This window comes from Loxodonta africana, chromosome 3 (genome assembly GCF_030014295.1).
Source record: "Loxodonta africana isolate mLoxAfr1 chromosome 3, mLoxAfr1.hap2, whole genome shotgun sequence".
Taxonomy (NCBI): domain Eukaryota; kingdom Metazoa; phylum Chordata; class Mammalia; order Proboscidea; family Elephantidae; genus Loxodonta; species Loxodonta africana.
The window spans coordinates 201,007,813-201,034,137 of record NC_087344.1 but is presented as its reverse complement, the minus strand read 5'-3'; the positions used below and the strand labels follow the sequence as shown (position 1 = coordinate 201,034,137).

General features: G+C 44.1%; 1 protein-coding gene across 6 annotated transcripts in view; it reads right to left on the bottom strand.

The window, feature by feature from the left end:
* The window catches only part of PBX1 (PBX homeobox 1), a 364,215-nt gene that overhangs the window by 219,912 nt on the left and 117,978 nt on the right, over positions 1 to 26,325 (bottom strand). Inside the window, exon 1 of one of the 6 annotated variants that reach the window (XM_064282888.1) lies at positions 14,020 to 19,627. The exons of the other annotated variants lie outside the window; for them this stretch is intronic. Within the exon in view, the coding sequence (XP_064138958.1) occupies positions 14,020 to 14,041 (22 nt within the window). The 5' untranslated portion in view covers positions 14,042 to 19,627. Of the gene's footprint in view, positions 1 to 14,019; positions 19,628 to 26,325 lie in introns of those variants that run through there. 6 annotated transcript variants of the gene reach the window in all.

Genomic DNA, 26,325 nt, shown 5'->3' with positions numbered 1-26,325 from the left:
TGTGACCTTGAACTGTAATGTAATGTACCCTGTGTCTGCAGTGCTTCACCTGTAGAATGGGGACAACGATGCCCACTCCACCTGCCATGTGAGATGCTGACAAAATCAAACGAGTTAGCATACACTGAATACCAAAAACAAACCAACTCCATTACAGCTGAGTCAATTCTGACTCATAACGACCCTACAGGGCAGGGTAGAACTGCTGCATAGGGTTTCCAAGGAGCAGCTGATGGATTCCAACTGCTGACCTTTTGGTTAGCAGCTGATCTCTTAACCACTGTGCCACCAGGGCTCCACATTGAATACAGGTGTGCTATACAACAAACCACGTTACTGATATAAGAATTAACTCTCCATGAGGAAAAAAAAAACATTCTTTTTTAAATGAATCATTTCCAAGTAAGGACTAATGAATCACACGCACAGCAGCTGTTTCAGCCATTCTTTTTCTTTCCTTTTATGATCTTCCAACCCTAGAGGGACCACTCTGGCCTCTTCTAGCAGGCCTGAAAACCACTTTCAAAAAACATAGTCTTAAAGGTTAATTCCAAATGCAAGCATACAGCACTTTATAATCCCTTCCTTACCAGCCCTATAATATCTGTCTGTCTGCTATGCCTTTTTTCACATGGCCCACAGTCCCCTCCCTTCCATACCCCTGGCCCACATCCGATATGGCAGAGTTGATAACCGATAATGAAAACCTGTGGCCCGCAGACACGGAAGAACAGGAGAGGCCGAGGAGGAGCCGGTCAGGATGCATGTAATCAGAAGGGTTATCTAATGCTAGTTTCATTCTAATTGAGTCAGTACCATATGTCAGCTCGCAATAACATCGCAAGCAGCATGCAACTGAATACATATTTAATTCACATAATGGGTACAGCAGTAGAAGTAATCAAGGCAGTTTGCCATAAGCCATAAAGAAATGTAGCTTGTTCCTATCAGGAAACATTTGGCACTTAGGGAGAGAACTGTATCACCAGTGAGAAGGGAACTGCATTACTGCAAAAGCTCAAGGGGGGGAGGGGAGGGCGGGTGTGAGGAGAAGGGCCATGAGGAGAGAGAGCCAAGGAAAGGGAGAGAGAAATGAAAGAAGGAAAAAGCCAAAGAGATTAAAGCCAGAACATCGATTCACTGCGAATGAAAATCAATGAAGGAATATTGTCAGCGGGTCTTTGGCCATCTCAATATAATTAACAGTAATGGATTTATTGGCAGAAGCTTAATGATTTAACGTTAAATGGACCCCAGAATTTCCTGTACTGTCATGGGTCCTTCTTATTCCCTCCTGGCCCAGCCTCCGTCCCAGGAAATGGATGGAGCTATGGAGAAGTTTAAAAAAAAAAAAAAAAAAAAAGCACATCTCTTCATCTGGATTGGCATCTGACAGAAACCCGCTGGCCCATTCCCTTCATTTCCTCCCTCAAGGAGATGATTAATATGGCTGGGCAATGCTCATCAATATCTTTGGACAGATCAACTGGAGTTTTCATTAAACCCATATTAATGTCCTAGATACACAGCTGTGGACAGGTTATTCTTAAAAAAAAAAAAAAGAAAGAAAGGAAAGGGGAAAACAACAATCGCCCTCTGCCTGGGTTAGCTATTCGCCTGGAATTAACAGGAAACCTGGCCCCTTCCCTCATTACGCTTCTTCCACCAACATGTTTTGATGTATATTTCATGAGGATAAACAAACATTCATTTCACTTTGGGAAGGTGTTTTCTGTAATGTATTGTCAGCGTGGCCAGCAATGAGGGGACATTAATTTCAATTCTGGTGTTTAAACACTTTGGCGGGCCCCAATTACTCATTCCCCAGCTCGATATCTGAAGCCCAGAAGGAAGGTCGCTGGCTCTCCACGGGACCCACATCGCCAACATCGCCCACGGGAGGCGCGGCTCCACCCTGCTGCCAGCACAGCCCGTCTTGGCTGGAGAGCAAGGGAAGGCAGGGAGATGGGATTCATAGCCTCTCACTCCTCAGCCAGACAAAGGTGAATGCAGGCCACGTCATGGAATACCCAGCCTTGCACCACAGCTATCTGGGTGAAAAACTGCGTGCAAACAAGCATTTGGGAAACTGAATCTTATTTTTTCTTGGCTTAAATCTATGGATGTTGACCATTTAATGGAGAACAGCAAAGCCTTGGAATATCCTAGAAAGGGAGAGACTGGGGGAGGAATGGGAGAATGGAGGTAGTGTCCTGTGTCATTGATGAAGATCTTAAAAATGGACGCTTAAGAGGTCGTGGCCCTTGTGCAACTGGAGGGAGTCACAGTGGCAGCTCCAGCCACCCACCACTCATTAGAAATGTGTGTGGCAGCCTTTCCCTCCTGCAAAGGATTGTGGGGTGGAGACCCTACATGTCACATGAGAAAATCTGTGAATGAGCTTCGCAGAACCAGAGAACTAAGCATATTTCTGGGATTATTACTTGTTTCTATCTCCATTTCTGATGGTACCTGCAAATGTTCGCTAAATGTTCTTCAGCAATGCACCAAGCCTCTCTTCCAGGCTGTCATTGATCTGTATATGCACTCGAATACACCAGCGAAATCTTCTTCTAGGAGCCCACTAGCAAATACCTCACCAAATGAAGGAATGCTTTTCCATAATGTGAATAATACTCCCAAATCTATTTGAACAACAGTTCTTTTCAGTTAATTGTAAACTGTTTAAAGGTAAATGCACATGTGCTTCAAAGATACCACCCCGACAAGGACTGAAAACAATGAAGATGAAAAGATGGCATGGGACAAAATAGCCCTGGAGCAGGGGGAAGAAGAGCTGAGAGAGAGAGAGAGGTCCCCAAGTAAAAAGGTCTCTGCCACAGAGACTGGCCTCTAGGGAACAATATGGGAGTCCAAAGGGCAAGAGCCTAAGATCCATGCGACATCTTGGGGATTTCACAGCCCCCATGGTCTCAGAGCAGCTGCCCAAAGCAGGGCACAGCTGCGGAGATTTGTGAGGTCTGAAAAGCTTGAAACAAATAAAGAAAAGGCAAAACCCACCTGGTTCTTTTCAAAGTTATTTCTTCCTCAAGTAAGTGCTAAGTCTATACTTTCTTTGTATTATATAACTTTTTTTTTTTTTCCTAAGAATCCAGAATTGAGTACCAGAAGCCAATGCTGGTTATGGTTACTAGCTGACTGTTCCACCTCATATCGCCAGTACAACATATAAAATTATCTTAAAACCGTACGTATGTTTTTGGCTTCATTTAGACCTGCACTGAGAATCTGTAGGCACACAAACTGGGCTAATACGCAGGCGAAACGTAACAGTATAACTGGACCACTTGTTCAAATACTGAAATACTTCTATACCAATTGATAAACAGATGTGCCTTAACATACCTCTCTGCTTCAGTCCCTCCTGGGGTACTTCCCTAGGATTCAATACTGAGCACAAAGAATGGTGACTTGAGGACCCGGCTCCAACACTATGGCTGGTGTCCCCCCTGGCTGGCTGGTGCCCATGTCACCCTAACCAACCAAGCAACCTGTTGCCATCAAGTCGATTCCGACTCATAGTGACCCTACAGGAAAGGACAGAACTGCCCCATAGGATTTCCAAGGAGCACCTGGTAGATTTGAACTGCCAACCTTTTGGTTAGCAGCCATAGCTCTTAACCACTACACCACCAGGGTTTCCCAGTCACCCAGGTGGTTGTTAAGTAGTTTGAATCCCACTTCTGCATCTGAGGATAATAAATGGTTAACACATCACTCATTCATTGAACAAACTGAGGATATGCCTGGCCTATGCCCAGAGAACTGGAAAACTAAAGCATAACCTTGTCTCTCCACCAACTCACCCAAAATGAACCTCCCTGAGCTAAGAATGGCCTGAACCTGGCTAACTCCCTACTCACCATCCCATCCTTCCTACCTTCTAATCTTAACTTGCCTGTCCCCACAGCCATCTGGGGGAAGCCAAAGAAAGTTCTTATGGCCTAATTATTTCTTACTCTACCTCTGCTATGTCCAGCCCTGCTTCTTACCCTTTCTGTTTCCCACCAGACTAGCCAGGGAAGCTGCCCAAGGAGGCAGACCAAACACAAATGACAGGTTTAGCAACAACAGAGAAGACTGGTAAGCTCTTGATCTCTGACACAGAGTGGAGAGACTGGGAAATTGGCAGATAGTTTTATCATAGATCAAACGCCTATGTGTTGAATAACATGCCCTTACAGGTTCCAGGTGACCTAACACTTTCACCTATAAAAGTACAATGGTAATCAACATAATAATAAACGGCAGCATTTTGGAAGCACCTACCTGGTACTGGGGCTTTGCACCTATCCTCTCATCTAATCCTCACAAGCTCCCTGCCCTGTAGGTAGTTCTTCCCTTTATAGGTGAATAAGGAAGCCTAGAGAGAGGTTAAGCAAAGAGCCCAAGCTATAAATAGGAAATGGCTGAGTTGGTTGAATCAACTCCAACTCATGGCAACCATATTTTGCACAGTAGAAACTGTGCTCTGTAGGGTTTTCAGTGCCTATTATCTTTTGGCAGTAGGCTGTCTTTCTTCCTCTTTAACCTCAATCTTTTGGTTGGCAGATGAGCACTTAACCTTTTGCACAAACAGGGAGGGGCCCTAGTAAACGACTTAGGCAGGACTCAAACTCAGGTCTGATGAACTCTTGGGCAGAGCTGCACTCTGTATCACCCATTGTGGGCTAGAGGCACCTAATATTCTCCAACCAAAATGCTGCAAGAAAGCCATGGTCTGAGATTTTCTCCAGCAGACCCTAAACCTTCCCTGGAGGGGAGGCAGGCTGTGAAGTGGAATGCACAGAGGCTTTGGAATCAGGAAGACATGAACTCCTGTCCAGATTCACTTCACTAACTGCCCCATGTTGGAAAAGGTATTTCAGTCCCAGTTACCCCATGTGAAAAATGGGGACAATGGCTACCTCATGGAACTGTTGTAATAGGTAAGAAAATGTTCATAAAAGTCTTTGTACTGTGCTTTGTACGGAGTGGGTTTTCAATTAATATCAATTTCCTTCCCATCTCCAGGATCCCCTTCCCTTTGTAAGGGAATCAGGAACAGTCTCCCAGTTTTTCATGGGTCTAGAAGGCAGACTACATCCCACATACTTTGGACATATTATCAGGAAGTATCAGTCCCTAGAGAAGGACATCATGCTTGGTAAAGTAAACGGTCAGCAAAAAAGAGGAAGACCCTCAACAAGATGGAGTGACACAATGGCTGCAACAAGGGGCTCAAGCATAGAGACTGTAAGGATGGTGCAGGACCTGGCAGTGTTTCATTCTGTTGTACATGGGGTCACTATGAGTTGGAACCAACTCAGTAGCACTTAACAACAACAAAAGGTAGAAAGGAAGAAAGAGTAGAGCATGGACTCGGGGATAGAAGGAGAGGATACCGGTGTTAAATGACCACTGGGAGGAAGTTCACACTGCATTCCTTCCATTCCAGAAAGCATGAAGGTGTTGTCAATTTGTAGGTGAGATAAGGCTCTCCTTTTCTGGAACACTATGATAAGCAGCTGCTACGCTATTTTTGTGGGCTAAAAGTATACTTTTCATGAAAAATAGAACTAAAAATAACAATAACAATAATAATGCACAAAGATACAGGAAAAGCCATTCCCGTCTCCCAGGAGCAGCTGTGACAGCAGTAAGCCTTCCAAGAGTGGGCTGCAGAAAAGTGTGAATAAAACCCCAAGATTCGAATGATGCTTTTGGATTCTCGATGACACTGGGTTTTGGGTTTTGGATTGTTTGGCTATCTGTTAAAAGACAGAAATAGAACTCCAGATTTGGAGACCTAGGTTCAAGTCTTGATCCTAGCATGTAATATCTTGTGTCCTTGGGAAAGTCACTGAACCTCTCTGAGACTAGGTTTCCCAATCAGTAATCGGTTCTAGTAATTTATCTCTATCCTACAGTTGTGGTAAGGATTACTTGAGAAAATATACCTACAAGTGAGATTTCTTTTACTTCTTACTTAGCTCAATACATAATACCAAGTGGTTCTTAACTATAAAATGCTACACAGACTTTACTTACTTTTTATACTATGGATATGAGTACAAGCAAGTGAGGGATGTATCCTGTAAGTTTAAATGTATGAAAACAAAGCAGTGTCATTACTAAGCACATGCCCCAAATCTATTGTTGCAAATACAGGTGGCCTAAGAAGAACTTGCCAGGTACCAGCTGTCTCAAGAAGCTCATAAGGAAAGTGGCCCCTCCCTTTTAAAATGATTTCTGGAAGCATGGAGTGATTAATTCTCTTTCCATATTTATTATCCTCAGGAAATAACATCTACATACATTTTGATGTCCAGACAAAGAAGGGTCACTCCTGTCTATGAATCCAGGATATTCAGAGAAACATCTGAATTCAGTCTTTTCAACCAAAGGGGCTGTGGTCAGAGAAGTACTCTGGTCTGCCTGGTACTTAATTTCAGTGTCGGTCAATCCTGGCTTCTAAATATTTAAAACAACTATTTGATAGTTGACAAAAACAGCAACTATTAAATGACTAAAAGTCATCACTCCTGAAGTGTAAGTTCCTTGAGATCAGGAGTTATTCTCCTGTTTTCTTTGCTGACTGATACATTCCAAACACCAAGAACGGTGGCTAGCACCTAGTAGATGCTCAAAAATGTTTATTCGATGGATGGATGGATGGATGGATAGACGGATGGATGAATGGATGGATGGATGGGTGGATGGATGCATAGGTCTTTCTGTAGGTCCAGAAAGAACTCCCCAAAATCACCCTCATTTCTAAACACCTACAAAAAAAGTAGGTGATTCCAAAATCCAATTCATGTGCCTACTCTCTTAGTCCAGAGTAATATAAGCAAGGCCTATCTGAATTAGTAATGGCTGTCTAATAAAATATATTAAGCAAAAGCAGTGTTGTTTCTTTCTGATTTCCATTGGTCCTACAAATAGTTAAATTAAATTTGTGCCTTCTGGACATCCTTAGTTTTAATAAATACATAAATATTTAAAATATGTATATAAATATGTAAGAAATATTTTTATTAATAATAATTATATTTCCACTGTATATAATGTTTTAACAAGACATGCCAATATATTTTTATTGAGTACTTACAGTATACACTACAAAAATACTTGGAAGTGCTTACCTATTTTGATTACTTGGATACTTAAAATATCCCCTCTGAAGTTTTCTTTACACTACCAATTAATTTAACAAATTTCTTTATTTGTGGGTAAATATTTTTACAAGTAAAAACAAAGGTAAATTTGAGTTCCCCAGTACAAAAGATCAAAACTTCCAGAACACCAGAGTTTAAATGAATGAGATTCTTTTTTTCTTTCTTTTTTTTTTTTGCAATTTGGTTTTCCTGTACTTTCTGTGTCCTGGTCTGAAACAAAAGTCAACAGGTTGTTGAGATTAAGTTTCTCTCCTCACAGGCATCTGGGTATTATAATCAACAGTGATGTATCTTTGAACAGCTCTGTCTCCATGAAACCAAATCTGTTGCCTTAAAGTCCATTCAGACTGATAGCAACCCTATAAAGCACAGCAGAATTGCCCCATAGGGTTTCCAAGGAGTGGCTGACTGGTGGACTCAAACCACTGATGTTTGAGTTAGCAGCCACCAGGACTCCCTATTTCTATGAAACAAAAAACCAAACCCGTTGCCATCAAGTAAATGCCAACTCATAGTGACTATATAGGACAGAGTAGGACTGCCCCATATGGTTTCCAAGAAGCACCTGGTGGATTTGAACTGTCGACCATCTCGTTAGCAGCCGTAGCTCTTAACTACTACACCACTAGGGTTTCCACCTATTTCCATGAGGCAGCTATAATTAAACCAAAAATTAATATCTTAAACCATCAAAAGTCAAAAGATTTAAATACCTAATTACCTGTTCAAATTCTTTCTCCTCTACTTACTTTCCAGTTTTCATATCCTATGGTTTTATATATACATATGGAAACCCTGGTGGCATAGTGGTTAAGTGCTACAGCTGCTAACCCAAGGGTTGGCAGTTCAAATTCACCAGGCGCTCCTTGGAAACTCTATGGGGCAGTTCTACTCTGTCCTATAGGGTCGCTATGAGTCGGAATTGACTCGACGGCACTGGGTTTGGTTTTGGTTTTTTGGTTTATATATATATATATATGTATATAAATGTATATATATATATATATACATTTTTTTTTCCCATTACTTGAGCACAAAGAAAAAGAATATAATTGTCTTTCTTTTCCCTAGAAACCCTGGTGGCATAGTGGTTAAGAGTTCGGCTGCTAAGCAAAAGATCAGCAGTTCGAATTCACCAGGTGCTCCTTGGAAACTCTACGGGGCAGTTCTACTCTGTCCTATAGGGCCACTATGAATTGGAATCAACTCAACAGCAACAGGTTTGCCTTTCCCTAGTTCTCAGATTCCAATCCATACTGCAAGGAAAAGTTTTTAATAAAAAAAACTGCCTAGCTCACACCTAGTAGCGCTCTATAAATGTCTAAAGAATTATAAATTAAGAATAAAGAAAGCATAAACAACATATAGAAACTCAAGGCACTGGGAGTGTTCATTCCAGGGAAGAGAAGATGAAGGGGAGAAAAAACAACAATGCTCTTCAAACGTCTGAGCGGCCTTTGTGCAGAAGAGCAATGGATTTGTTCTACGCTGTGTCCAAGGGGAGACCTCAGATAGATGGGGGGAAGCCGCACTGAGGCAGACTCAATTCATCAGAAGAAAAAACGGTTTGATATGTATAATAGCTCAGTGGCTGCTTCTATAAATAATTATCTCTCAGTTTCCTTAAGATGGAAAAATACATGATTCTATGATGTTTCTACTGTTTTCTAGAAGTATCTAGATGATATTCAGATGATATTAGCCAGAACTGTGGTCGTGATAGATCCACTGGGTGTCATGTGCCATCGAGTTGATTTTCAACTCATAGCGACCCATGTGACAAAGTAAAACTGCCCCATAAGGTTTTCTTGGCTGTAATCTTTACAGGGAGCCCTGGTGGTGCAGTGGGTAAGAGCTCAGCCGCTAGCCGAAAGGTTAGCAGTTTGAGCTCACTAGCTGCCCCGCAGGAGTACGATGTGGCAGAGTCTGCTTCCCTAAAGATTACTGCGGCCTTGGAGACCCTATGGGGCAGTTTAACATTGTCCTACAGGGTCACTAGGAGTCATAATAGACTCGACAGCAAAAGATTTTTTGTTTGTTTTTTTGTTTTACAGGTTCACTATTTTTTTTGAGTCAGAATCAACTTGAGGGCAACAAGTTTGGGTTTTTTGTTGTTGTTCTTAATCTTTACAGAAACAGACTGCTAGGTATTTCCCTGTGGGACCTCTGGGTGGGTTCAAAAAACAGCCAACCTTTCTTAGGTTAGCAGCCAAGCACTTAACCATTGGGCCACCAAGAATCCTTAGATCTACTGGGTAGGGGTTTAAAACTGGATGCCTTATGAATCTCTAATTCTAAAATCCTTAATGTCCTTTCTTTCAGACAAGCTCAAAACCAACCCATGGATCAAAATGATCTGAGCTTTGCTTTAAAAAAAAAAAAAAGGGAGGGGGGGCAATGAATATAATAAATGTTTGGTTTATGATCTTCTGAAATAAAAATTGTTAGTGACTAATTTCTAATTCTACTCTGTCTTATAGAGTCCCTACAAGTCGGAATCAACTCAACAGCGACCAGTTTGGTCTGTGCAATATCTACTGAACCCCACTGCCTGGAAATAGACTTTTCTTCTACTTTCATTACCATCTAGGTCCACCCTATCAACAATATATAGGTAAAAGCTAAATTTCCACACAGGTTTGGAGTAATGTTTCTATACAACTCTGTGGTCTTATTCTCACCAAGAAGGACAAAAACCTTTAATTAACCTCACATCATCACTGTATTTCCAAATGGCACCCACTTTGTCCAACTAAGATCAGATCCCTGGGTTTCAAAAAAAAAACAAAACAGGGCCACTCCTCAGAAAACCTGTGAGGCAGTTCTACAGGGTCACTATGAATCAGAATTGACTTGATGGCAACAGGTTTTTTTTTTTTTTTTTTTTAAGGTTTTGGGGCCCTTAGAGTCAGAAGGCCTACTTTACAAAATTCATCCACCACTTTGTTTCCCTGAACCTCCGCTTTGCCATCTTTAAGATGGGTAGATCAGTGCTCGCCCTGAGAGCCTACTTCACAGGGCAGTTATGAAGATCAAATGAGAACATGGACAGAAATAGATTCTTTGAAAACCAATAGTGATATTCAGAGGTAACAACTGTTTTCAGGGTAAATTTGAAAACCCCAAAACATAAGTAATGGCAAATGATTTCTTTTAATTACATAGATGATAACAAATACAACGTGCTTTTACTTTTTCTTACAAAGGTCTCAATCCTAATGATCTTGGTTTTTTTTGTTTTTTTGGTACAAACTGATGGTCTCTGATTGTGACTTTATAAATGAAAAGGCCAAAAGAGGGCAGTCGGATAATTGCATACACTGTGCCCCATCACCTCTTTTCAAAGGGGCCCTTCAACTATATCATAACTTTCCGTTATCTCCTACTGAGGTCTCAGAGGCCTGACAGTCCCCAAAGTGACCATCTTCCTTTCTGTGTCCACAGGAGTAGGCTGTCTCATTAACTGATTAAGCTCTTTCAAAGCACAAATGGAGTTCGGCAAGGGTTTTGCAGTCCTCCTCCACCTCCTCACCATCAGCTCCTGCCTGGAGATTGATAATTCATCAACGGAGTAAAAAGGCATTGCCCTGGTAGCCTAGCCCAGGAAACAAATTCTGTGATGTGGTTAATTAAGAGTGTGAAAACTTATGTAACCTTTAGGGAGAGGATAAGTAGTGGGAGGAAAAACTATGGGTGATTTTTATATTTATTAGCAAGCCTGTTTCTCAAAACACTGGCCTTGATACAGGACGATACATGCAGTATTTGAAGTTAACTTCCCCCCACCCCCACCCCACATATGTGAGAACAGTTTCCTCACCAGGTACATGATTTCTTTGCAGTCTCAGATAAATCTAAATTAAAATCAGCTCCTGCTCCCTCCACCTCTAGACTTGTCTTCTCTGGAGCTTGGAATGCAGCCCATTAAAAAACCACCGTCATCAAGTTGATTCTGACTCATAGCAACCCTACAGGACAGAGCAGAACTGCTCCATAGGGTTTCCAAGGCTATAGACTTTACAGAGGGAGCGCTGGTGGCATGGTGGTTAAGTGCTTGGCTTGTAACTGGAAAGTTGGTGGTTTGAACCCACCAGCAGCTCCGAGGGGGAAAGATGTGGCAGTCTGCTTCTGTAAAGACACTTGGAAATCCTATGGGACAGTTCTACTCCATCCTATAGGGTCCCTATGAGTCGGAATCAACTTGACGGCAATAAGTTTGGTTTGGGGGGGGGTTGATTAATCTTTACGGAAGCAGACTGCCACACCTTTCTCCTACGGAGAGACTGGTGGGTTGGAACCCCCAACCTTTCAGTTAGCATCCAAGCACTTAACCACTGCACCACCAGGGCTCCTTTCTGGAATGCAGCAAGCCCTGATTAAAGATGTTGGGGAAGAGGCGAAGAGTTGGCCATAAAGCATCCCTGGGGGCTGGGAGTGGGCAGAGGCTTATGGGAGAGAGCACCTTAACTTGGGTCTACATAGCACTGGGTGGTTAGTAACAAAGTTTGAGAAAGAGGAATCGATCTCTAGCAGATAAAAAGTCTCCACTAGTGATCTCAGAAGAAATTGAGAGGCCGTTTTCAGCTCCAGGAGTCACCCAGCCAGATCACCAGGGGCTGAGAGAACTAAGGGCCCCGATGTGAATAAGCAGGGATGTACCTTTAGAGAAGAGCTAGAAACTCACCTCTCCTCCTTCCAGCCCCTCCAGTCAGTGCCAGAAAACTCAGTTGCTTAATACCCCTTTCATCTGAAAAACCGTGGGTACTGAGAATATCACTGCCTTTACTATCCCTCCCCCCGCCACACACACACCCCCAACTAACACACAAGATACAATGAAAACCTGGAATATATCCCCCAGCCTGCTATGATTTCAGTCTTTGGTGAGAAACGTTCTGACAAGGACATCTTCCACAGAGGTGCATCCTCGTCTTTAATAAGGAGTTATTTTACTAAGATACTCATTAGTGTACCTACCAGTTGATAAAAACCAACAGATAACAAAACACAGCCTAGAGCCTCTTGGGGATGGGGTGAATTTTCCCCTACAGAGGCTGTGGCAGCAGGGCAAAGGGTAACCAAGATTCCTCACTCGGCCCCCAGCCACCAGATCATGTTCCCCACCAGTCACATGAAGAGGGTCGACAGCTTTGCTCATCAAAAATGCAATTTCCCACACACGGAGGGCAATAGCACGAAACTATTTTCTTTCATTGCCAAATGAATTGTGTTTGGTAATCTGAAAGCATCATAAATTATAGAGACACAGACCCAAGAAGGAGCTTGCCTTTTATGCCAGCTGTGATGCACAGGGACCACAGGGGATGCAAACAAGGCTGCCGCTGCCGGGGACACATGGGAAGGACTGGCTCTCAGGAGCTGAGGTCATCATCTGACATTCAGGTCTGCCTCTGTGACAGCTCCGTATATTCCACCTAGGGACTCCTTGTTCTACACAAACAGGTGCATTCATGTGCTGCAAACAACTTCAGTAGGTAACCTACTCCCACTTGAAGCTCCTCTGCTCAAGAACCCACAACAGTTCCCCACTACCAACATTAAGCCTAATACCCTGCCATGAATGCAAGGTGTCAAGTTGAACTGGAAAGAGCCCGGGCTTTAGACAGATCTGGGTGTGCACACCGTCGTGTACATTTTCTGTAAAATGGGGCAAATAATACTAAATGGATACGGTTGTTGTGAGAATCAAATCACAAAATACATGTGAACTACCGCCTTTAAAAATGTTAGCTCCTTTTGGTTCCTTTTCCATAATCGGACTTCATTCATCCTATTCTACTCCATCACTGTTGCCAGTTGCTATCGAGTCAATTCTGACTCACGGGGACCCCATGTGGGCCAGAGTAGAACTGTGTTCCACAGAGATTTCAATGGCTGATTTTTCACAAGCAGATCACTACTCTAACCCAAATCCTGCAAATAGGCAGGGCAGTCTCCTCACGGTCACCACCCTTCCCTTGCCAAATTAATTACCACCTCCATGTGTCCTTAGTGCTAGTTTCTGTCTCTTCTTACCACCCCTCCTCACCTTCCTCCACAGACACTAGGATTTCCACGTGTCTGTCAAAGCAGAGTTTAGCCCCTACCCCATCCCCTCACACCACTTCACGTCCCCTCCATGAAGTAGTAAAAAGCAATGATGTCACTTTCAGGACTAAGATGCACCTGATCCAAGTCATGATATTTTCAATTGCCTGGTATGCATGTGAAAACCGGACAATAAAAAAAGAAAAAAAAGACCAAAGAATTGATGCATTCGAATAGTGGTGTTTGCCAAAAATAGTGAACATAGCATAAACTGTGAGAAGAACAAACAAATCTATACTAGAGGAAGTACAGACAGAATGCGTCTTAGGAGCGAGGATGGTGAGTATTCGTCTCACTTACTTTGGACATGTCATCAGGAGGGTCTACTCGCTGGAGAAGAACATCATGCTTGGCAAAGTAGAGGGTCAGCAAAAAAGAGAAAAGGAAGACCCCCAAAGAGATGGATTGAAACAGTGGCTGTAACAATGGGCTCAAACATAGCAAAAATTGTGAGGATGATGCAGGACTGGGCAGTGTTTCATTTTGTTGTATGTGACGGCACCAGGAATCAGAACAGACTCAATGGCACCTAGTAACAACAGCCAAGGCACTGCTTTGTCTCTGAAATAGCATTATGCTTTTAATCCTTGCTGCCCAATTAAGAACTTCATTGGACCTGATCATCTGTGGTTTACATATTTTAATCTTTTCTCCCAATCCCTGGAAGCTCCCCGAAGGCAAAGGCCAGTGCCAACACTTTTCTTAAACACCCCACCCAAAAACCCATTACCTTTGAGCTGATTCCAACTCATAGCAACCCTACAGGACAGAGCAGAGCTGCCCCATAAGGTTTCCAAGGCTGTAAATCTTTACGGAAGTAGACTGTCATATCTTTCTCGGGAGGAGTAATCCGTGGGTTCGAACTGCCAACTTTTTGGTTCGCAGCTGAGCATTTTAACCCCTGTGGCACCAGGGCTCCTAAGGATCCCACAACACCCTTCAAAACTGTGAGTAAATGGTACTCATAAATGCACTTTATAAACGAAGAGGCAGTATATGCATAAAAGATAATTCTTATCTGCCGTCATCCATGAGAGCTTGGCTAAAAGCCATGTTGAGATCTTAGCAGCAACTTCCAATTGGAAAAGGGGTAGAAACTAGGCCAGGAATCAAAACTGCAGCAACCAAATAGGTATAATGATGATCAGATGAGCCTGACAGTTTTATGCAAAAATAAAAATGCCCAGGCAGTCATACACTTGGTTTTGAAAGAAGGTCCATGTAGAGCAGCAGGCCCCTTTAAGGCAGACCTCAGCCCCTAGCTTAAGGGTCAGAGTTAAAGCTTTTGGGAGACAGAGCAGCTAAGGAGTGAGTCACCCTTGGCTCTTTAAAAATAACAATAACAAAGCTAACACTTTAAGCAGAACAGTTAAGTAACTTGTTCAACTTAGCCAGAAGGTTGGGGGCCAGGCAGTGAATGCAGGCAGTGTAGCTCTAGAGGTTGTCCTCCTTAACATTTCACTGTAGTACATTTCAAGGCTTGATGTCTGAACCAGAAACCCTCCTCAACTGAAAATTCTGCACATGCAGTGGCCAAGCTCCAGGGCTTGAGTTTCTGTCTCTTCCTATCCCTAGGAATCATCTTGCTTCAGCCTGGAGCTCTGATTTCCATCTTCATTGATGACCCTGCCTCTTGGCCTTGCCCCCTTGATTTAACACTATGGCCTAACTGGCTTTGAACTTAATGTCATACCTTGGTTCACCCTCAGCCCCGTTCTTTGTTAGCTTCAGCCAGCCCTATTCCACTCCTGCTACCCAAATCCAGTACCCTAAGGGGTCTGCTTGTTCAGGATGAAATCTGAAAACAGAGAGGGAATTGAAAGTATCTGGACTGGGCAAATACAGCAGTGGTTATAAAAACACTTCATGGGCCCATGGAGTTTATCCAAGTCAACTCAAAGACTGACCCATAACAGCAGGAAGAATGGGAACCCCCTCTTTTCCCTCCTCTTCCCCTCTATACAGTGCGATACTTCAATTCAGCTTTCTTCCATCAAAGTGGGCTCAAGAACTGCAAACTGCACCAATTTATGCCAAATGCAAATAGCACAGCCCTAAGAATAAGGCCTGATGGGACAGGTTTTGTTAAAAAAAGAGGGGGAGAGGTTACCAGGCTCCAACTGCAAGAACAAAGGAGAGGGATCCAACAAACAGACCAGAAAAACAGGGGCACATAAAAAGTCCCAAGCCTAATCTGACCAAAAAAAAAAACCCACCCAGTGCCGTCGAGTCGATTCCAACTCATAGTCTAAAGGAAGGTGGAAGTTTCGGGTCCAATCCCCACCAGTATTTGCTTAAAAGTTTTCACCTGAGTGGGCACAGTGGATATAGCACCAAGAAGGCAGGTGGGTCCTAATGTCAGGTGGTGGTCTGAGTCACAGTGCCAGGGCTCATTCTAGATGGTATGAGTGATAGCTGGTTAAGGACTTGGCAGTTACAAGTGGAGGGCATGGGAACAAAAGCCAAAGAAGTGAATGGACCCTCATAATGGTGAGCAGGTGGGGTGGGCAGGCTGATGCACAGGATGAAAACCTCATTGCCATTGAATCAATTCTGACTCATAGTGACCCTATAGGACAGAGTAGAACTGCTCCATAGGGTTTCCAAGGAGCAGCTGGTAGATTTAAACTGCCGATCTTTTGGTTAGCAGCTGAGCACTTAACCAATGTGCCAGCAGGGCAGCCGATGCACAGGATACGTCAGAATAATTCCTGATGCTGCTGGTGGTTGAAGAAAGCCCCTCATGCTCAAGCAGATCTGGTTCTAGCTGGTTCCAGCCTGAATGGTGCTAGGGAAGGAGGCGTTGGCTAGAGCGGGCAAAGACTGTGCCTCCACCAGCGAGGAGCTAGGAGGGTATCGTCGTGGTTAGCTGCTGTGGAGTTTGCCCCTGACTCATAGCGAACCCATGCACAATAGAACAAAATGTTACCTGGTCCTATGCCATCCCATGACCAGCTTGGGGACTGGACCATTGTGATCCATACGTTTTCCAGAAGTAGATCGCCAGGTCTTTTCTCCTAGTCCATCTTAGTCTGGAAGTTCCACTGAAACCTGTTGCACATCACAGCAACATACAGCCTCCACTGGCTGACCGATGGTGGCTGTGCATGAGATACACTGGCCAGGAATAGACTAACAATTATTATTGCTAATACATCAATTATTATTATTAATACATCTACGAGGAAGAACCTTCCTGTTCTCTTTAATGCTAAGGGCTGTAAAGGCCTAGAAGGAACCTTTTATTTTGATTCATTGCCACAGATGAAACTGTTTTAGAATTTTTCATCCAAACACCTTGGAAAAGATCTGATAAGATCATCTATCAGCCCAGGACCAGGAGTTAAAGACATGGTTCTGCCATTGGCGAGCTGTGGAACATTAGACAAGCCATTCTAGACCTCTAAGTCTCAATTTCCTCACCTGAAAATAGGGTTAATCCTATTTCCCTTGCCAATCTCCTAGGGCTGTTGTCAGGATCAAACAGGAATATGGATGTGAAAGCATTTGGCAAAGGGTAAAAGCATCATGTCAAAGGAAGGGGATATTTTCATGGGTACCAGGAAATCACAGCACTGGTTCCATCAAGTTTAAAGACCCTTGCAAGTGGGTAGGCCTATGGTTTCCTCTTCTGACCATCTACTATCATCATTGGTCTCTGGTAGGTCTGGGCCAGTTGGATTCAGACTTTTAAGTGTTTCTTCATTTTCTCTAGTTTATTAGAACTGGTAGCTCAGCTCCCCTGAAGCTATGGCACACGGGGTGGTTTCTAAATTCTGGCAGCATCTGTAAAAAATTTCTGCCTATTTAGTTGGCATCAAGTTCTTAATGGTACTTAGTGGTTCAGAATTAATTCCTCCACTACAGAATTATCCAGGACATTCCATGCTATTTGGAGTTTTCTCAGGACTCCTTGACTCCTAGTTTTTGCTCCAAGACCCTAAGCTGTCTCTCTAACTGGAAAAGATTTCTTGGTGCTAATTACAAAAATGCAGGTCTAATACCCCAACTTAGCAAAAACAATGATGACCTTGGCAGAGTGAAGAAAAATAAAGAACAAGGGAAACAAAACTAACTATTGTTGTGTTGTTCTAGCTGTTGTTGTTGGGTGCCGTTGAGTCAATTCCAACTCATGGCGATTCTATAGGACAGAATAGAACTGACCCATAGGGATTCCTAGACTGGAATCTTTACTGGAGCAGGTTGTCAGGTCTTTTCTCCTGTGGAACCACTGGTGAGTTTCATCTGCGGACCTTTTGGTTAGCAGCTGAGTGCTTAACCATTGTGCCACCAAAGCCCCTTAAAACTAACTGTTTGGATACCTAAATCCCAGAAGCAACTAGAGCTGTATTAAAAACATGAGAATGCTCTTTGAGGTAGAGGTCAACCCCTCCTTCCTCTTTGTCTAGGAATAAGTCATGAACCCAGGGTAACCAGACTTGACAATGCCAAGAAAGGAAATCTGTTCTGGAAATAAGCTTCTTAGGGACACAAAAACAATACCATCTCCTGTGACATTAGGAAACCCCAAGCTTAATGAAGTGAGAAGCAGAGACTGAGGCTACCAGGAATTGATGGCTAAAAGTAAACAAACACGGACACATGGCAAAAGGTCAACTGGATGGGAACCGTCTCCTCTCTGGAAACTACAATATGTACCAATGTTCTGTTTTCATCTGGGAGCCACTTCATCTCTGTGCCCCAGGTTCCCCATGTGTAAAACACTGGTAGTAATTCACAGCTCCCTTGTGCACTTTCCCTACAATGAAAAACAAATAAACTATCAGCTATTGCTGTGCTTTTGTAACCATGGACAAGCCAGACTCTTCCAGAAACCATGCAAGGCCCAAGTCTGCTGCTTTGCCCCCTAGTGGCTGGGCGCAGCACATGCCGGTAGATCAGTGTGAAATCACACCACATTCCCTTGGCAGCTCCTTTCACCTGGGAAGCTGAGGGTTGAAACAAAGGCTTTCATTACTGAATTTACAGTGTGAAAACATAAGCAATTAATAGGGGTTAAGTGTAAGACGTCAATAACTTTGCAGGAAAAAAAGAGCCAGAGATAGTAGATTGACAAAAGTTACTGGGGGGAAGCTGTGGGCCTTGAAGGGCGGACTGACAGCGGGCAGGTTACACTCCCCTTAGGGAGGCATCAAGGCTCTGGTTTCTCCCAGCCCACTCTGACCCTTTGGGAATAATGCCGATTTCTTATTTACAACCTTACACTATTGCAGGTGATAAGATCCCAGTGACCAATGTTCCCATTAACTGGGATCCCTTAACTGAGCTAGGTTTTTTCTTCTTTTTCAACTTTAAAACATCTCATGTGTTACGATCATTTCCATGTCCAAGCATTAATCTGTCTGGTCAGTATGTACGTACTATATAAATTTGTTGGGGCCCAAATAGGTTTTCTGAATTTCCACAAGGAATGACGCCGTAGAGTAACTTAGAATTTTAATACACACACCAAGCATGCCCACATCTGAGCAAGCACAGCATTTTGGTGTTTTCCCTTTAAGTACAATTGTGGTTTTATGACAGACGGGGAAATTAGAGAATAAAGAAAAAAAAGGAGAAGAAGAAACGATGACGTTTTACCCATGCCTTTGAAGTGGCTGCGCGCTTACCAGATGAATTTTGAAAGGACAAATTTGGGTAGCCCCAAAGCCAAGACAATGTGCCTGAGGACTCTTCCCTAGATAGGAATAAAAATAGCAATCTCTGTGTGCGGATGTGTGTACATACCTTTGTGAACAATCAGAAATACATAAGACGCACAGGCTTGTCTCTGCACACTTTTGTGCTACACAGGCACATGTACAGAAAGGGGAGGCAGATATCTTTTTATAAATATAACAGCCGATAGGAGAAGGCCGATCAGCTGCAGCTTAAGAAGAAAGGGGAGAAACACTATGGAAATCATTAATACTCCAGGAACCACTAAGACTCAACCTGAATGCAGACACTTAAGCTCTCAGCTTTGCCATTAAAGCCGGGGCCTAAATTATTGATCTCCTGCCTTGATCAGCATAACAGTCACGTCCCAGTATCGAGATCTAAGTACACTGCGGTCCCCTCTGCTGTAGCCACTGAAATAATTAGGAGAAATTCTCATTAAAGGAGAGAGAAAGGTTCAGAAACAGCGGCAAAGCAAAGGGTCTGGGAGGGTGTTTAATGTCTTCCACAGGGTCGAGAGATCACGGCGATCAAATCCCCGAGCGGTACCCACAGATGACAGCTTATCAAAGGGAAAAAGTACAAACAATACACACACGAGGTGGCCCTCTCTGGTGTGTTTATACCTATGAGTGTCTATGTAGCCGCTCACAAGCTACAGAGAAATCGCTGGGCAGGCTGCTGGTGTGGAGGGAGGGAGGTCTGGGACTGTGGAGCTCGGTGCCTGCTGTGTCAAAGGGAGAAAAGAAGCAAAAAAAAAAAAAAAAAAGGTGGGGAGAGGGAGAAAAACAGCCAGAGTAAGAAAAATACATGAAAAATAAATAAAAGCAACAAATTAAAAATGGAAAATCCACTGTGGTTTCTTTTTTGACTTAATTTATTCGTTCTTTGGAAGTACCCGGGGGTCCGGTGAAAAAAGGAAAGGCGTATGGGCAAGCAAGCAGTTTCTGATGAGTTCCCAGTTCGGTTGGCAGAGATACCAGGATAATACATGCACCGATCCAGACACCCCCACTGGCAGGAAACCTTGACTCCACCGGCCGAATGGCTTTCTATTGATTTGAATGCAGACTTAACTAGCTTTTCTGACCCTCCCCCACCACTTACACACACACACACACACACAAAATCAGCGTTTCACACATGTTCCCAGAAATGGCCCAGACTTATGGGGAGAGAGCAAAGGACAGAGGACAGCCTTTCAGAAACAGGGGAGATTAAAGACGAAGCAAGCAGTAAAGGAGTGAAGGAAAAGGACAAGGATGAGCAGAAGAAGACTGTCGCCCAGCCCACACAGGCACCAACGCCGGCTGGCGAATGCACGCACACGCGTGCACGCACACACCAAGTTTGCCCATATTTAACGTCAACGTACAGTAATTTAAAAGAAGAATTCCATTTCACATGGCTAATCAGAATGGTTAGAGAGACCATTACCACAAACACTGGGAACATCTGAAATTGATTATTTTTACTTCATTCCGTTAATGAAATCCTCCAGCGACCAAGAACTAGCCCTGGACGAATTTCTACACAATGAAAAGAGGAGAGGAAAAAAGAAAAAAAAAGAGTAACTTCGCTGACTTAAAAAAAAAAACAGGGCTATCTATGTTTTGAAAAATGCATACATTTATTTTGTGATTTCAGTCGGTGGGGAATAATGGAGCCAGGCTGCAGTGTGCTCCCACCATTTTGTGAGGGTGGAGATATTAGCATGGACCTCACATCCCTTAAGGAGCACCACATCATTAAATATCTTGGGCTGGTGCATAGGGAAGAGAAATGCGGGATGTCACTGGCTGATAGGGAAGAAGACTCGATGTTATTTATTAGGGAACACTTACCAGAAACTGCATTTTCTTCATTTGCATTAGATAGGGCCCCACCGCCTTTGCAAAGTGCACACAGGCGCAAGGGAACATGCTCTCAGATCTTCCCCCCACCCTTTGTTCACTGTCCTCTCCATCTTCACCAGCACCCAGGCCTCAATTTACATGACGCCTGGCCCTGTCACCTTCTTTTCCCTCTCTGCTCTCCTCAGCACCCCACCTTTCTGCCCAGAGTTGCCCTGTCGCTCTAAAAGACCCTTCTCTGCCTTGCTCTGGCAGTCTCTGTATATTCTGCTTCAAATGCTCTCCTGCCTGCTCTCCCATCTTCCTTTCAAACCTGACCCCGGATGCGTTCAGTCAGCTGGCTATTGAGATGTCAGAATGCCTACGAGAAAGCCCATCAGAGCAGTGCCTGTATGTAGATTTCTCCTAAATCCATGCATTGCAGGAGTCACACGGGGTGGAGGAGGAGAGGGGGGTGGCTGACATACATATTTTTTAATGAGAGTAAGGGGAATCGAGTTATGGTTTCCAGTGGAAGTGCTGAGATTTCCCACCAGGGGATTCTCCTGGAAAGGGATCCTGTGTGGAAGCTTAATTGCTAATCCCTGGCCCCCAGGATCCTCCCCACCATTTCTTCAATGTGACAGTCAACAAAACAAACCGGAAATTTGCTTTAAAGATCCAAGCCTCAGGCCATCAGCTGTCCAAGAGGTCCTAGGTTATCTCCCCTTGACCTCCCTAAGGGTGTGTTACACTGTAAGGGGAGAAAACCCAATATGCCTTTTCCTTTGTGGAAGCTGTTGGGGTGGGGGCTTGGAGACTTGGTTATGGAGAACAGAGTCTGGCTTCTCACTGGTTCTGCCCATGGTTTATATGCTCTCACACTCTTAAAGCAGCAAAATGTGCAAGAGGAAATATTTCCAGGCCTTGAAAATACAAGCTGGCAGTCAAATCTCTATACTGGGAGCAGCTTTGGAATTGAGAGGAGAAAAAGGCTTGTAGAAGCCCAGATCTCAAGGGCCCATGAATAGCCCCCAAATGGGCATATACACAGCAACAGTCAACTGGGTGGCAGGAAGTACTGGAAAGCTGTGAACATGTGTTTGGGGCTGAGGGTAGAGTGGTGAATTACCCAAGAATATGTGGATTTCTTATAATCCCAGGAAAGAGCACGGGTGGACTTGGAGGCAGAGGCCAGAGATGGGAGTACATACATTCTAGAGAATCCAGCTTCTGAAAGGCACTATTGGGGCTAGAACTCAGCCCATATTTGAGACTACTTCTCGGGAGTGGAAGGAAAAGGCAGAGAATACGAGCATTTCTGTGAAACAAGTTTTGCTCACCTGCAGTATCCACATCTGCTAGGGGATCCTCCTCCTCCCACCCCACCACGTCCTTCTGTACCTTTTTAGGGGGCACCCCTTGCTCTGATCCCTTGCTCCCGACTCCCCAGTGCAGCGGCCTCTCCCCCACCTAAAGAAAGTGGCCGAGTGTAATTATGCAGAAAACACCACTGGAGCTATATCAATAAGACAGACGTCTGTTGTATCATTCTCTCTCAGTAAGGCATTTCTTCTCCCCAATTGCTCATATAGAATCATAGCCTAATAGCATCCCATTAACATAATTGCCAACACAACTAGTGTTCCGTGTCTCAGAGCCATTTACTTACTTTACCATAAAGAATACCAAAACAGCCCTAAAATCACAAAGAGGAGGGAAGAAGAGGGGATGGCGATGGGGGCGGTGAGAGGAAAATTTTACCCCCTTTATATCCTGTGGCTCCCCAGAGTGGGGCTCAGAGACAATAAACACAGGAGTGCCTCTCGCATCTGCGGGAATCGTAACACAGAGCCTTCCTACCAGACTCCCAAGCAGACGTGTGCTAAAATCTAAACGGATTCTGCCAGGCGAAATGAAATTCCCATTATTTTTAATTAATCCTTAATTAAAATATATTACTCCGCAGATTCCGCAAATCTCTCTTAATATGCAAATGCGGCCCATTCAAGGATATTTACATATCATTAATTAAAACAGCACATTCTTTCAGTCTAACAAGCTGAGGGGGCTGTGGCTGCTGCCACATTGGCGCGAGGAGCCCGTCCTGGCAGTGCCAAGCTCATCTGATAAAAAGATGTCAAGTGCTGGCCGGGCCTGGGGACAGTAAGGCGAACATTACACTTTCACACTCTCTAGCACGTGTATTCAGCTTCAAACATTATCTTGGGGCTGCAGCCAAGTGATCTTGGCAGGGTGCTGAGGCTCCCTGCTAACTGCCCCTATCTAAAGATCACCTGAGGACCCAGCCCAGGTGGGCCTTGGCTGGGAGACCAGTAGTCTCTCACTCCAGAGACTTCATGAGTCATGGTGGAAGTGTGCTGGGTGGAAAAAGACGCTGACATGGCAGAGAGGTTTGTACACACTTGTCTGGCTTCCAAGGCAGAGCTGAAGTCTTCCTGAGCCTCAAAGTCAACCACCTCCCCAAATCAAGACACAATCAAGTTCGGTGGGGAAAACTCAAAATAAACACAGTACACCAACTCTTTTACAGATGGCTTAGCTTAACGGCAAAGGAATTCCTAGGAAAAAACTGAGTCTCCTGGGTGGGACTTTGGGTTCAATTTCACTGAGTCCTGTAAAGACAAGTTCAGGACCATGTAGCAAAGGGCTGGCTGTCGGGAACAGATGACAGGAGGACGATAATGATGACACGCTAGTGACCGCAAAGTAAAGGAGGAGTTCACCTAGAAAAAGCATGGAGAAATGGACATTAATCACTCTCTTTCCACTGACAAGCCCTATCAATCAGTGAGAGATTTGCAGACTGCACTCCACCCACGCAGGAAAGGTAGGTAGCCATTTGTGGAGGGCCAGAAGGACAGCTGCTGGCCTCCAGTGCTTCCCTATCTGGGCCACCTGTAACTAGGACAGGGAGGGGGATGGGGGTGCAGGTGTATCAACTGCATTTACAGTAAACCATGTTGTCCTCAGACCACTGGGAATTCCCACGTCTAGAGTCCCCCTCAGGGAGACACAGCTGCTGGCATATGGCTGGGGTCCCTCACTAGCTGAGTGACTCACTCTTGCACATGTAATTCAGATTTGTGCCTCAGCAAAATTGCAGCTGATTACATGCCACAGACATTTGTGGTCATTTTTTAATAGTTGAAGGCAAGAATAGTAAATCGGTGAATGCCAAGGGTCTACTATGCTTAACTGTCAAACTGCCAATCAAATTACGACAATGGCTTTTGTCCATGTGATGTCTTGAGACTAAAGCAACTTCCCAAGAGGTCCCAGATACAGCTCAACAATCATAACCCAAAGGTGGTCTTTCCGAGCGTCTTCGGCTTCTCCGTTCTCTGGAATTCCATCCAACTAGTTACTGTCGGGTCAACTCCAACTCATGGCGACCCCGTGTGTGTCAGAGTAGAAATGTGCTGTGTAAGGTTTTCAGTGGCTGAATTTTTTTTTTTCAGAAGTAGATCACCAGACCTTTCTTCCAAGGCATTTCTGGGAAGACTCGAACCTCCAAGCTTTTGGTCAGAAGCTGACTGCATTAATCGTTTGCACCAGGATCAGAGCTACTAACCCACCAACATTTATTTTTCCAGATTATAAACTTGTATAAGGCAAAGACCTTCACAAAAAAAAAGTTTGTTTGTTTTGCATTGCTCTTTACTTGGCTCACTGTCATGCAAAGACCGGAATTAAATTCATACACACTGGATGTTCAAAGTGAGATCAGGAAGAGAAAGGGACGATCACAAGGCCAAGGGTTCGTGCAGATGAAGCAGGTGGCCAGGACAAGCCTCAGTCTGGGTGGTGAGAGCAGCCGAATTTTCAAAATATTTAATGGAGTAGGCAGAATCACCCCAGCACAGACAGGACCCCAGGCTCTATTGGTAGGGTGCAGCTATTGCTTAAGAGAAAATCCAGGTTCAACTCTCAGCTCTACCCACAACAAATGATGTGGAAAAGGGCAGATTATATAAAGTCCCTAAACCTCAATTTACTCATCTGAGAAGAGGGAATCAATACCTCTTAAAGGATTATCGTGAAGATTAAATGAGATAACCTAATAAGGACCTTAGATCCCTGGGTGGTGCAGATGGCTAAGTGCTTAACTACTAGCCAAAAGGTTAGTGGTTTGAACCCACCCAGAGATACCTTGGGAAACAGGTCACAGCCTTAAAACCCCTATGGAGCACAGTTCTACTGTGCAACACATGGAGTCGCCATGAATTGGAACCAACTCGGTAGCAATTAATAGCAACCACGATAAGGCCCTTAGTACATAAGACTCAATAAAAGACAGCAATTGTTAAATGACCACTTATTGTTACCACTTTTCTTCAGCAAATGCCACACTTTTATCTCTGAAATTCCTCCCCATTTTAAAATCTAGTGGCTCTCGGGAACTCTCTTGTTCTCACCCCTCACACTGCACACCTTCAGCCCCTTTCCTGGCCCCATACGCATTATTTACCAATGTTCTTTGAAACCAGTCTGGAGATATTTCCATTACTAGAAGGGTAATAACAAAAGCCCCACAGTTCTACCGAGCTTATCCAGCTGCAGAATACCTGCTCCATCAGCCAGAATCTGTTATCGGGTTTCTAAGAGCAGCTATCATTATTTCATTTTTCTTTCTCAGGCTAACGTGAAAAATGAGCACACGAGTACATTATAACAACATAAGCATTCGCTAAATACATCACTGAATCTTTGAAACCACAGGCCAGGGCTTTGAACCAGTTTTTTCTGGTTTGACCCCTGCTGAGAATTCGCCCCCGCCAGATATACTGATTCAGAATCTACAGTTGAACAAGGTCCCCAGGTGGTTCCCATGAACCGGTTTGAAGCCCTGCCTTAGGCACATTTATGTACAAAAGCATCAGACAAGAACAATGATAATCACGGATGTAAGCCTCCCTGTAGCACTTGTAATGTGTCCACCAAATGCAGAGGTGAACAAAGGTTCCTTTCCATCCAGCTTCTGAGGCCAGCAGGAAGAAGAGCTGAGATGCCACGTGGCCACTGAGAAAACCCCTAAGACAGCCCCTAAGTTATACCCCAAGAGTATGGCAAATGGGGACAGCCTCTGGGAGGTGAGGAATTCATGGAGACAGTAAACAGCACCCAGGAGGCAGGCTCCATTATCTCCTCAACTCCATTTGTTCTCGCATGCCACTCCCTCCTAGAGTTGCCCCAAACAGAATTCCATATCCTAAAGTTTATGACCACTAAATGTCTTTGAAAGGAGCCCTATGGTACAGTGGTTAAGCACTGGGCTGCTAACTGAAAGATCAGTAATTTAAACCCACCCAGTGGCTCTGTAGGAGAAAAGACCTGGTGACCTGCTCCCGTAAAGATTACAGCCTAGAAAGTTCTATGGAGCAGTTCTACTTTGTCATATATGTTGGAATCAACTTAATGGCACATGACAACAACAAATGTGTTTGAGGAGTCCCTGGGTGGCACAAACGGTTAACCTGCTCAGGTGCTAACCAAAAGGCTGG